Source organism: Microtus pennsylvanicus, chromosome 6 (genome assembly GCF_037038515.1).
Source record: "Microtus pennsylvanicus isolate mMicPen1 chromosome 6, mMicPen1.hap1, whole genome shotgun sequence".
In the NCBI taxonomy this organism is placed as follows: domain Eukaryota; kingdom Metazoa; phylum Chordata; class Mammalia; order Rodentia; family Cricetidae; genus Microtus; species Microtus pennsylvanicus.
Window position 1 is genome coordinate 58,899,722 of NC_134584.1, and position 12,502 is coordinate 58,912,223.

Below are 12,502 nucleotides of genomic sequence, written 5' to 3' on the forward strand. Positions count from 1 at the left end.
AGTGGACAAACATTTAAGAGGCAAAATGAATGGAGCACTAAGTGGTATGCCAATGCCATTTCTCACTGAGCACAACTGGCTTGGGTGCTTTCCTGGAGGGGCTGACTAATAGGACGAAGGACTAGAATTATCTTGAAGAAGGAACTCTGGCCACAAAGTGTGGATGTTCCAGGCAGGGCAATCACAGTACCACTCAGAGCCAAGAGGTGCTCCAAAGGTCTTCTTTAGACTTGTATCCCAGAGACACCCCAGCCGCACTGACACCTTTGCCGAGCTTAGGTTCCCTCCCACAGCCAATTTCATTACTTAGTCGAGTTTTCCAAGTCCAGTTCAAAGGGCATTTTAAAGAAGACCTTCCTCCCAGCAGTCCGTTCGGGTCTCTCCCTCTAAATTACACATTTCCGGACGGCACAGACTGAGAGCTCGTCTTCGTGTCCAGGGAGTCCAGCGAAACGCTCTGCAAACACCATACAACCCACAAACTCAGCCACCTTCCGGAGCGTAGCACCCACTCCATCTCACTCCACCCAGCCCGGCCCGCCGGAAGTGACGCGTAGGGAAAGGTGTACTTCCGGTCTGCAAGGCCGCTTCCTCATCCCGGGCCCGGCTTCTCTGGCTTGCTGTCTCTGCTGCTCTGGAGGATTCACGCGCGGTAAGGAGCTACGCTGGCGCCACCGGTTGTGGTGTGCGGGCCTCGTGGCCGCCTCTGGCCGGCTAGAGCCGGACTCGTGCGGGAGACGCGAGGACAGAGATTGGGGGACAGTCCGATCGCCCAGCTCGGCTCTTGAGAGCAGGCCCAGGGTGCCCGCGGGACGCGCTGCTGGGGGCGGATGGGGAGAAGCGCAGCCGTCCCGTGTCACCCTCCTGACCCCCGAATTCCCATCCGGCCTGTCAGGAGGAGGATCCGCCCTCTTGGTGACAGTCACCGGGGACCAGTGCACTGTAAAGTGGCGTGCAGCGTCACTCACAGGCCCCCGAAGGCATGCTGCAGACTGCCGGTGCCAAGGCGTTGCACACAGGCTGCCCTGAAAGTGGCAACTCCCGTTCTTTGATTGTGTCTGATGCTGTCATTCACTGAAGAGGAAAAAGAAACGTTCTCAGGATTGCTAGGTAACATGCAAAGTAAACTATGCAGTTTTATGTTGGAGCCAAATAATTAGGCTCAAAACAAACGACTTTAAAAAACATTTTCACATCTATACTTGAAATGAAACCTATTTATGACAGTAAATATGTTCTTTATTTATTAAGGGTATACAAACAAAACTTCTTGGTATAAAGTTTGTCTTAAAATTTGAATCATTGAAATATGATAATTGAAAATTACTCAAAACCATTGGACACTCGGGAGGCAGAGGCAGGCGGATCTCTGTGAGTTCGAGACCAGCCTGGTCTACAGAGCTAGTTCCAGGACAGGATCCAAAACCACAGAGAAACCCTGTCTCGAAAAACAAACAAACAAAAAACCATTGGACTGCAAATGGCAATCACCCTCATTAGTAAGAGAGAATTATCGTGTGACTGCAAACACTTTATATACTGCCTTGCTTTAGAAATCTACCGGGAAGAGCTATAAAGTCAAACTTGAAGGACAAGCCTTCTGTATGCTTACTAATGTGCTTTGCAATTGGTCGAAATGAAATGGCAAACTAAGCAAGCAGATTGGGAGAAAGTAGCCTGGGGTTTAAAGATAGGAAAAGAAATGGCGGGGAAAACACCAGGATTTGAGAAGAATTTACATGTGATTTCTAATTTAAAAAATCATGTTTTGGTCTGGACTGTGGTGGTGCATGCCTTTAATCCCAGCACTTGGGAGGCAGAGACAGGCAGATCTCTTGGAGTTCGAGGCCAGCCTGGTCAACAAGAGCTAGTTCTGGGACAGGCACCAAAGCTACAGAGAAACCTTGTCTCAAAAAAAAAATCACGTTTTGGCAAATTACTTTCTAGTTTTAAGCAAAGATATATGCCTTTTTCTTCGACTGGAATGGAACTTCTCTGATCAGTGCCAAAATTATTTTAGAAAAATAACTTTGCGGTGTACCATGTGTCAATGCAGATACCCAGATGAGGAGTTTTCATGATTTAAAGTTTGAAATATGAGTATTTTTGATGATAATACTGTCTCTACATCTTCAGCTTTTAATTAATCGAATACTACTTGTTCTTACCTTGCAGATCGGTAAAGTGCCTCTGCCGAAACCATGACCAGATGGGCTAGAGTGAACACCTCAAATCATAGGAGACCCTTGTCTGCGACATCATGGGAGGACATGAGGGGAGGGTCTGCAGGGAGTGCAGACGGAAGCCTTCCAAAGCATAAACAACGCCAAATCAGTAGGCTGTCCCTTAAAAATGATTCCCCTCAAGCAAAACATAAAAAGAACAAGAAGAAAAAAGAGTATTTAAATGAAGATGTGAATGGATTCATGGAATACCTAAAACAGAACTCTCAGATGCTTCACAATGGACAGTTGATAGCAGCAGACAGCCGGGAAGTACGGGAAGAGATTGCTGTGGCCTTAAAGAAAGACAATCGACGGGAAGAAAGACGGTTAAAAAGACAAGCAGCAAAGAAAAATGCAATGGTGAGATCATTATGTTGTTTACTCCTTTGTGTGGCTAGAAACTGTCGTTCATCTACTCACAGGATACATATTTAAACAGAGCCCAGGACAGCTTTTTAAGGCTTGTTCCTTTCATCATGTATACACACACACACACACACACACAATTATACTGGTTAGTTGTCGTAACAACACTACACAGATGGTTGTATTCCCATATTACAGGCAGAAAACACAGCAGTCTGTCCAGGTTAAGTGACTTGCTGAAAGCCTCTTGGTTAGTGCTGGAGGTGAGATTCGAACTGAATTCACAACCTATGTTTGTCCTATTCCTATCTTAGGGTAACACCTTTTCAAATAACTGTGAAAAAAACTATTTGATACCATAAGTTAAAGATGATTCCCTTTTCTTGGACGGAATGGCTGTTCTTCTGCTTTCACCCATAAAATATTCATTCACGAGGAGGAGTTCGGGTCCCTGTTATGCTTTCTACATGAAAGTTAAGGAATCTTCAAGAAACGTGTTTGACAATGCTAGGTTTCCGAAGATGAGAGAGTGGACTCCTCGGGTTTGGTAGAGGCCAGGCCCCTTGACTTCATAGCCAGTGCTATGGCTTCCAAGCTCATAGCAATCCTGTGGCTGGGAATGGACCATGGTTGTGTGCCACCATGCCTAGCCAAGCCATGTCTGTGTGTGTACATTTGTGCTCACGCACATGTTTGTGTATGGTTGTTGTGTGGGTGGCTGGAGTTGCAGGTGTAGGCCACCGTGTCTAGCCAAAAGCCATTTGTGTGTGGTTACGTGTGTAAGTGAGCAAGTGCATATGTGCACACGTGTGTGGAAGCCAGAAGACAGCATCAGGTGTCTGTCTCAGGCACCATCCACCTTGATTTTCAGACAAGTTCTTTTTTGCTATCTCTCACTGTCCTGGAATTTTCTAAACTCTACAGGCAAGCCAATAGGCCACTTGCTTCTCCTCTCTGGTATTGGGATTTTGAGCATGTTTTGCCACACTTGATTTTTTGTTTGTTTGTTTTTCTGGACAGAGCCCTAGCTTTCCTGAAACTAGCTCTTGTAGACTGGACTGGCCTCGAATTCACAGAAATCCGCCTGCCTCTGCCTCCCAAGTGCTGGGATTAAAGGCGTGCGCCACTACCACCCGGCTCACACTTGACGTTTTCTTCCTTCGTGTTTGAGCCTTGAATCAGGTTGTCACGCATGTGTGCAAGCGCTTTATTGAATGAGCCTTCTCTCCAGCCCTAAAAGACAGGTTTGAAAGTACGTTTTATTTACCTTCTACCTTATGTTTTTTGTTTTCTTTTCTTTTCTTTATTGAGAAAGAGTGTCACTGTGTAGCCTTGCCTGGCCTAGATGTGGCTGGGTAGACCTACTGGCAGTGAAGTCACAGTTGTCTGCCTACCTCTGCCACCCAAGTGCTGGAGTTAAAAAGTGTAAAGAGTTTGAGGCTGGCCTGGTTTATTAAGCGAGTTCCAGGACAGCCAGGACTGTTACAAAGAGAAACCCTATTTGGAGGAGGCTGGGGCAGAGATAATAAACATCCTACCTAAGTGTAAATTCCTAATTTAATTTGATGATGATGATTGAAAATAGATTCTTCTCTCAAATATCCTGACCACAGTTTTTCTCCCTCCACTCTTCCCAGCTCCCCTTCACCTCCTCTCTCCCCCAGATCCACTCCCCCTCCATCTCCATTCAGAAAAGAGCAGACCTTCAAGAAACAACAGCTAAACAAAACAAAATAAGATATGGTAAGACAAGGCAAAAACCCTCCTTGAAGCTAGACAAGACAACCCAATAGGAAAAGAGTCTCAAGAGCGTTTGGAAGAGTCAGACACACCCACTCCCACCATTAGGAGCCCCACAAACACCAAGCTAGTATCTGTAACGCGTGCACACACCTATGCAGGTCCCATGTTTGCTGTTTCAGTCTCTGTGAGCCCATCTGAGCCCTGCTTAGTTGATTCAGTGGGCCATGTTCTCCTGATGTTCTCCATCCCTCTGACTCCTCAGTCTTTCCTCCCCCTCTTCCACAAGGTTCCCCACTCTCTGATGTGAGGGACCCGATGGAGACTTCCAATTTAGACCCTCTCTCTGCACATGTCTGACTGTGGGACAAATAAATTGTTATTTTATGTGTATGAGTATATTGCCCACATGCATGTCTGTGAACTAGGAAGCCAGAGGAGGAATCGGTTCCCCTCGAACTGAAGTTACAGACACTTGTCAACCCTCCCCCAAATCCTGTGGGTGCCAGAAATTGAACCTGGGACCTCTGCAGGATCAGCAGTGCTTTTAATGTCTCCCCAGATTTAATTCCATGTTTTTATTGTGCATGGTTGGTTGTAATTGTTTTCGAAAGGAGACATTGGTTATCGTACTACTAATTAAGAGTATTTTGTGTACACAGTACCCATGTAGACAAAAACTTCAATATTATTTAGTATGATATGTAAACCTTTAAAGTCTTTTCAATTTAAGAAAATAGTTGCTTTTATTTAAGTGGTTTATTTTTTAAATAAAACAATTAAAATTAGGGATGGTGGTTTTTGTAGCTCATTAAGTCCTGACTTATTTTTGTTTGTGGTTTAAATGCCACTCTGCTGCTTTTGGCCATTTTCCACTTAGATGCGGGGTAGATTGTTAGAGGCATTGGGGTATTTTTGTTGTTGTTGTTGTTATTGTGCTTTTTTGTTTGTTTGTTTGTTTTGAGATGGGGGCTCTTTATATAGCCCTGGCTGAACTGGAACTAGCTATGTAGACCAGGCTAGACTCAGACTTAGGGTAATTTCTTGTCCATGCCTCCCATGTACTGGAGCTGCAGACTTAAGCCACCACACCTGGCCTCTGAATGACTTGAAATGTTTAGATCTTTCATAGTCTGCAGTTCTCAGAAGAGACCTATTTTTGGAAGTCATGTAGTCAGGGTGAAGTTTTGAATAACCGGGTGCTCTTAGTCAATGACATCTCCGTGTAACAGCAGTGACTAAGATGACTGCCATGTATTCAAAGTGAGATGGATCTCCTCTTCCCACGGTTTATCTGTTTGCTCTTTTCATCTTAATACTTCCACCATTTGTACCTGTTTTGGATGCTAGTTCTGACCCCCCACATACTACTGTTTGGAGCCAGTGTCAACCACTGTTTCCTGGTCTTCAAATTTCCTTTCCACTGACTAGAGACAGCAAGTCAGAGGCGATCCATTGCTCTTCCTCTTGTGAACTATTTGCTGTAACAGGAGTGCATTGGTCTTCTGGCCTCACCAAACAGGCTGGGACTTCACTTAACACTTCTCGTCCATCCGGTCCCTCACTCCTGCTGAACAAAACTTGGGCCATTGCTTCATGATACTCAGAAACCTGTTTTTTCAGACAGGGTTTCTCTGTAGCTGTGGAGCCTGCCTGGAACTAGCTCTTGTAGACCAGGCTGGCCTTGAACTCACAGAGATCCACCTGCCTCTGCCTCCCGAGTGCTGGTATTAAAAGCGTGCACCACCATCTCCCAGCAACCCCATCATATTTTTATGGACCTTCTGTCTCTAAAGAAGCAGAATCAGGCAGTACCGAGTATGCGGATATTCTTGGCCTCGTTTTTTGAGGCAGTTGACCAGCATAAACCTGTTCGTATTGGCCGTGTCAGAGCCCCCATTTTTAGGAGACTTTCTGTAACAGGATTTTGCAGGTGACCTTTTCTTCCAGACAGGGTTTTTCTTTCATGGGGTTTGTCCAGCTGTTCTGTTATGTGAGCAGGCATCTATTCTGATGATTTCCTGACCTTCCTGTTCTTATTGGTGACATTAGACCTGCCCTGGCGAGGCAGAGCAATGGAATGGTTCTCAGTGCTATCCTTAGCATCATGGGTCTCGGATGCCATCATTTCTTAAATACCCACACCTTTAAGATACTTTGGTGCCTCCCAGTACTGTGAACCTTGGCTCCTGGCCAGCTCCACCCAGCCACCTGCTTGACCTACCCAGATAGCTTGTGATCTGAGTCATAGTGGAGACACTGAACCCACTGTCATTTAGCTCTGTGAAATTTAAAAATACAAGCAATTAATCTGAGTGATTTTTTTTTTTTTATAGCTATTGTGTGACTTCTACAGAGGCCCCTCCCAAACATACTCTTTGTTTTCTGGTACAGGCATCCTTAGTAAAATGTGTATGATCCATATTTGCTCAATTCATAGGAGTAATTGCCTCTTACGAAACCGTTTATAACCCTGTGGGTGAGACTAATGGATTAATGGGATTAGTTATGAGAAACACTGCTGTAAGGCTTGTGACCATTTTGGGGATATGGAAAGTACTTCTTCTTCAGATAGAAGACTGATGTGTTGTTGTTGTTGTTTTTTTAACTTTAAAATGCAAAATAAAGATAGCTTTGATGGGAGAATTAATAAAGGCAGGAGAGTAGTTTCACCACGTGGAAACTGATTTTTTGTTTTCACAGATATGTTTCCATTGTAGAAGGCCTGGCCATGGAGTCGCCGATTGCCCAGCTGCACTGGAAAGTCAGGACATGGGCACTGGCATCTGTTACCGCTGTGGGTCCACAGAGCACGAGATGACGAAGTGCAGAGCTAGCGTGGACCCCGCTCTCGGTAGGTACGGGAAGGTGCCCATTCAATAGCCACTGTGGTAAAAGATATGTTCACAGTATTTTAAAGTAATGTAAATTATACAGCTTGTCATTATACACAGTATATTAATGGGAACATTGATTCTTACAGGTGAATTTCCTTTTGCGAAATGTTTTGTCTGTGGAGAAATGGGACACCTATCCAGGTCCTGCCCCGATAATCCCAAGGGCGTCTATGCTGACGGTGAGTGCCATCGCCCCCCTGTGTCTGACACGTATACATCACTCAGAATTATGATCTAACTGTATCTTCCCTCTAACTGAATTCTTGAGCAGGTGCAACCTTGAGTGCCTTTACCAAGCACTATTCTGTCCGGGGTTATTTCAGTACTATGGTTTAACTTATTAATAAACCAGAGAAAAGCTAACGAGTATTTCTCAAACCACTTGCTTCAGCATTATTTGTGAGAATATATTAAATATCTGTTGGTGTTTAAGCAAAATAAAACTGGAGAGGTTTTATCTCAGATTAGTAAAAGATTCAAAAAGCTACATTGCATCGTGTCTCTCTAGCATGCTGTTCTGCTCTAGTGTGGTGCGCACTGTTCTGGTTTGTGGTGATGTTTGTTTCTGAAGTTTCTACTTGTACAGACCTTAGCTTCGTGGAACCTTTCTGTCTTTGACTCAGTTTGTGTCTTAAGAGCCTGTAACTAGCCCTGCTGTGTCCGAAGGCCTGCAGGAGGAATTCGTTGTCTGTTAACACAGTGGCTGGTACCAGCGCATCCTTGGCGTCTCTGTGTCCTGTCTTGAGGTCTCCCTCCGCGAGGTCCAGAGGAAACATGTAGCTGGTGGGGTCAGCCTCACTGCCCCTCCTTAGGCGCAGGTCTTTGGCCAGGTCACCTGTACAGTAGAATTAAGGAAGCTAGATTTCCTCGGTTCTGAGATGCATTCTTTTTCATTTTTATATCTGAAATCGAACTGTATCATACCATTGGTGGGCGAAGATATGTAAAGTAGTGAATGACATACCTTACAGTCGGTGATGTGTTGCAGGATATTTGTTCATACTGACCTCCCAAGACTGCTGATAAAGTTAATCTTGAATCAGAGGGTGGAGTCAGCGACTAGTGGACTGAAATTACCCATAGAGGTATGGAGGACCCAGGGAGCTGGATAGAGAGGTACATAGAAGTAGTAAGGAGGGACTTGGATATTTGGCTGGGTCTTTTTGATCTGGGAAGTGGGAAAAGGCAGGATCGACTGATCATTCCCCTGCTGCTCTTTGGGTCTATCACGTTTTTACCCCAATATCTGTCTCCTGAGTTTTTATTAATAATAGAACAGTTTAAGTAAACTCATCAGTGGTATCTTAGATTTGCTTGGGTATGGCCATTATGTTTTAAAGTAAGTGCATTAGTCAAAGGCCTCTTCTGTTTTCACTGTGGCATACAGAAGGGTCTCCGACTTGGAAAGTTGACTTGGGAGCAAAGATGGCTTTGCGTGGTGAGTCAGATTGAGTCGTTGTTGCTGGTTGTTGTTTTAAAGCAAGAGGAGCTTATCCCATACGTGGGAGACAGGCTTGTATCCTCTGGGGACATCTTCTGATTTGGCACTTCACACAGGCATGGTTCTGAGAAGGCCTGGCTCTTATGTGGAAGCCCCGTGTGGGAACCACATGTTGTAGCTCACCATTCTGGAATGATGCTTAGTTAGACAGATGGGGGTGTTTTCTCAGGCTAGCAGGACTGGCAGATGGAAGGCGTGGAAACAGATTTCCCTTAAGTAACCACTACCTCATCTGACCTGTCTAGTAGAGCAGCAGTGCTTACCTTTTGGGAGGCCACTGCTTGCTGAGAAACTGTTAGAAACTGGGCATCCTCCTGGGACGGGGGATGTGACTGTGTATAAGTTTTGTTTCCTGGCGAAGGCTCTACAGCTCGACTGTCCTTGAGTAACCTCTAGACTTCTGTGTCACACAGTCTCGGACAGGTGACTTCTATCATGTTCCTCTTCTCCACTTCTCTCTCGAAGATCAGGTACAAAGCAGCTGCTGAAATTCGGGAGCAGCAAAGGAGTTGATAACAAGTGTGATGGTCCCCGCCCAGCTTCCTTTACAGTCATCAGCGATGTGAAGACCTGAAATTGCTCATCCATGTTACACACACTGTGTCGGGATGATATAGACTCAATGACTCTGTTCTTCTACTAGGTGGCGGCTGTAAACTCTGTGGCTCTGTGGAGCACTTTAAGAAAGATTGCCCTGAAAATCAGAACTCAGGTGAGTTCCCGGGCCTCCGTCTATAAGGGTATTCCTCTCTGTGCTCACCGAGCTCCATTATCAATAACTCAGAGAGGCACCGTTGACTGCAGACAGCTGCTTTTGCACTGGGACGGTGGCCTCGCCAGGCCCAAGTCCCTGAACTTCGGGTCTGTCCTGCAAGCTGGTGAGCAGGACTGTATATTGAAAAGCATCTTACAAGCTTTTACATTTGCTCAGAAATGGAGTTAGTTGTATTAGAACTTACTTTTTTACTTAGCAAAAAAGTATCGATTCCTAAGATAAAAGTCAAATACAGAATTAGTTTTCAGCATTCATAAGCCTGATTGTCCTCATGTGCTTTGCTTTGTGTACTCTAAATGATGGTAAAGCTGTTAAACTTATTAAAAATGTGTTAACAACGCAGCATCTGCCTAGTGCTTATTTTCTTGTGAAATATTAGCCTTGATCATTAAAAGCTTGTAAATGTTCACTGTTCCATGCTGCAGACTTCTAAGAAAGCAGAGGACCATCATTCCCTTAGTGTGCCAGGATTAGAATAGAGATGATCTGTGTTAAAGAAAGCTAAACGGACTTGGGCAGGTGGCTCAGCGACATGTGGACCCGAGTTCAGTCCCCAGAACTAAGTAAAAGGCTGCTGTGGTGGTTGTGTGCTTGTAATCTCAGCACTGGGGAGGCACAGAGAGTGAGTCCTGGGACTTATTCATAGTCATAATTCATCCCTGAGTCTCCCAAGTCTGACTTTCTTGCCCTAATGTTTAAATGCAAACCCAGGAGTTGTTGTTTATAATCTTGTCTAGAAGGAGATCATCTTCGTATGGTGTAGGTTGTGAGATTGAAATGATGAAGTGGGATTTGAATTCTCTCTACTGGGAGGGTTGCCACTTCCCAAATGATAAAGCTGACAAGCAGATGGTGCATAATTTCACAGGTGGGATCTCGTGCATTTAAAACTAATGCCTCCTAAGTCTTGCTGTTTACGGGCTCTTGGAATTCATTGACTCTTCAGTGATGAACTCTGGGAGAGATGAAGGAGCTTTTTCATCAGTTTGTGCATTGCAAAGTAGCTGCTGCATTTCCCTAATTGGGACGAGAAATTGCCCGCAGTACTTGGAAATCAAGGGTTCTAATCAATTACAGAATTGCTCACTTTCCTGCAGCGATGGGGGGCTTCTCTTCTTGTGATTATGCATGTCAAAACTAGTTCCTTTGCTCGACTGATACCACTCTAATGGAAGCATTTGATTACTGTTGTGTTTATATCTTTCTTATCCCTCTGTAGATCGGATGGTCACAGTTGGTCGATGGGCAGCGGGAATGAGTGCCGACTATGAAGAAGTCCTGGATGCACCCAAACCACAGAAACCAAAGACTAAAGCACCCAGAGTTGTTCATTTTTGATAAGAATCGGTACTGCTGGCGACTACCACCTCACTGTTACTTTGCAAAGTAGGCCTTTACAGTAGAGCTGGCTTCCTGTGGAGGCGAACCTGTATTATAGACACCACCCTGATCTAGGTGAAGTCAAGTTGACTGTATTCTGTCCTTCAAGGAGTACAAGATGATTAATTGTACTTACTCTCTAGACCTGTGTGTGTGTGTGTGTGTGTGTGTGTGTGTGTGTGTGTGTGTGAGAGAGAGAGAGAGAGAAAGAGAGAGAGAGAGAGAGAGAGAGAGAGAGAGAGAGAGAGAGAGAGAGAGAAACAGACTGTCTGTAGCCCAGGTTGGCTTCAAACTAGTAATTGTGCCTCAGCCCTTTAGTGCTGAGATCACAGACATGTGCCTAGGAACATAATTCAGCAGAGCTTAGAGCTAACTAAGCGCCTGTACACTTGGCTGACAGCTGTCTCTGCATCAAAGTTGACCAGCCCTAAACAAAACTCACAGCTTCAAGTTTGTGAATAAGTCAAATTTTGTTATTCTTTTTTCAGAGTATCAGTTTATCATAATAGAAATTTATTTATATATTGTCACAGAATCTGGAATTTTTAGTACCAAATAAATTTTATCATCTGTTTGTCTATGTTGAACTGGACTTTGTTCGCTGCTCTCGCTCTAGAGTCCTTTGCAAACAAGGTTGTTTGTAAGTCTTAGTAGAGATAAGCAGGGGTCTGTGTGGTTTTGGTTTTGTTTTCATACAAAGAATTAGAAATTAAAATGAAAGAATGCCCCAGCTTCACAGCTCTGTTTTGCCTTCAGTTTTTCAAGAGGGGAATTCTAGCCAAAAAGTCAGTGTGCTATATTCAGACAGAGTGACGGCACAGCTCGTGGATCAGACAGTGACGGCACAGCTCGTGCATCAGACAGTGACGGTACAGTTTGTGGGTCAGACAGTGACGGTACAGCTCGTGGATCAGACAGTGACGGTACAGCTCGTGCATCAGACAGTGACGGTACAGTTTGTGGGTCAGACAGTGACGGCACAGCTCGTGGATCAGACAGTGAGGGCACAGCTCGTGCATCAGACAGTGACGGCACAGCTCGTGGATCAGACAGTGAGGGCACAGCTCGTGCATCAGACAGTGAGGGCACAGCTCGTGGATCAGACAGTGAGGGCACAGCTCGTGGATCAGACAGTGACGGCACAGCTCGTGCATCAGACAGTGACGGCACAGCTCGTGCATCAGACAGTGACGGCACAGCTCATGCATCAGACAGTGAGGGCACAGCTCGTGGATCAGACAGTGACGGCACAGCTCGTGCATCAGACAGTGACGGCACAGCTCATGCATCAGACAGTGAGGGCACAGCTCGTGCATCAGACAGTGCTGTGCGCTAGATGAATCAGGGTGTGATGGGAGCATCGCCGCAGTAGAGTAGGAACACTAATCAGAGACCCATTAGCTTCTTTGTCTGATTTGATGAATACATGCATATTTAATACCCGTATTCCACAAGCCCTGCCACGGCCACTGTGCAGTACAATGGAACGACTTCTAGTTTGTGAGTTTCATTTGAAATTTTACCTGATTGAAGCCATTTGTAGCTAAAGGAAGCAGCTGTGATTAGTTACTGATGCCGCCAAAGCTAAATATTTACAAATAAGAAAAGAAACATTTTC

General features: G+C 45.1%; 1 protein-coding gene across 4 annotated transcripts; it reads left to right on the plus strand.

The window, feature by feature from the left end:
- The first annotated feature begins 505 nt into the window (after window positions 1-505).
- On the plus strand, window positions 506-11,458 carry Zcchc9 (zinc finger CCHC-type containing 9). Of its 4 annotated transcripts, none has more exons than XM_075976342.1 (7): window positions 576-652; window positions 896-1,122; window positions 2,176-2,585; window positions 7,035-7,185; window positions 7,315-7,407; window positions 9,373-9,441; window positions 10,724-11,458. In XM_075976342.1, the coding sequence occupies exons 3-7, from the start codon at window positions 2,202-2,204 to the stop codon at window positions 10,840-10,842; spliced, it is 816 nt and encodes a 271-aa protein (XP_075832457.1). In that variant the 5' UTR covers window positions 576-652; window positions 896-1,122; window positions 2,176-2,201; the 3' UTR covers window positions 10,843-11,458. The 4 variants fall into 4 exon arrangements, 3 of the variants coding, with proteins under 3 accessions (XP_075832455.1, XP_075832457.1, XP_075832456.1); XM_075976341.1 differs by having other exon boundaries at window positions 896-1,110; XR_012910902.1 differs by lacking the exon at window positions 896-1,122 and having other exon boundaries at window positions 594-652; window positions 10,724-11,063; window positions 11,105-11,458.
- Window positions 11,459-12,502: the final 1,044 nt, after the last annotated feature.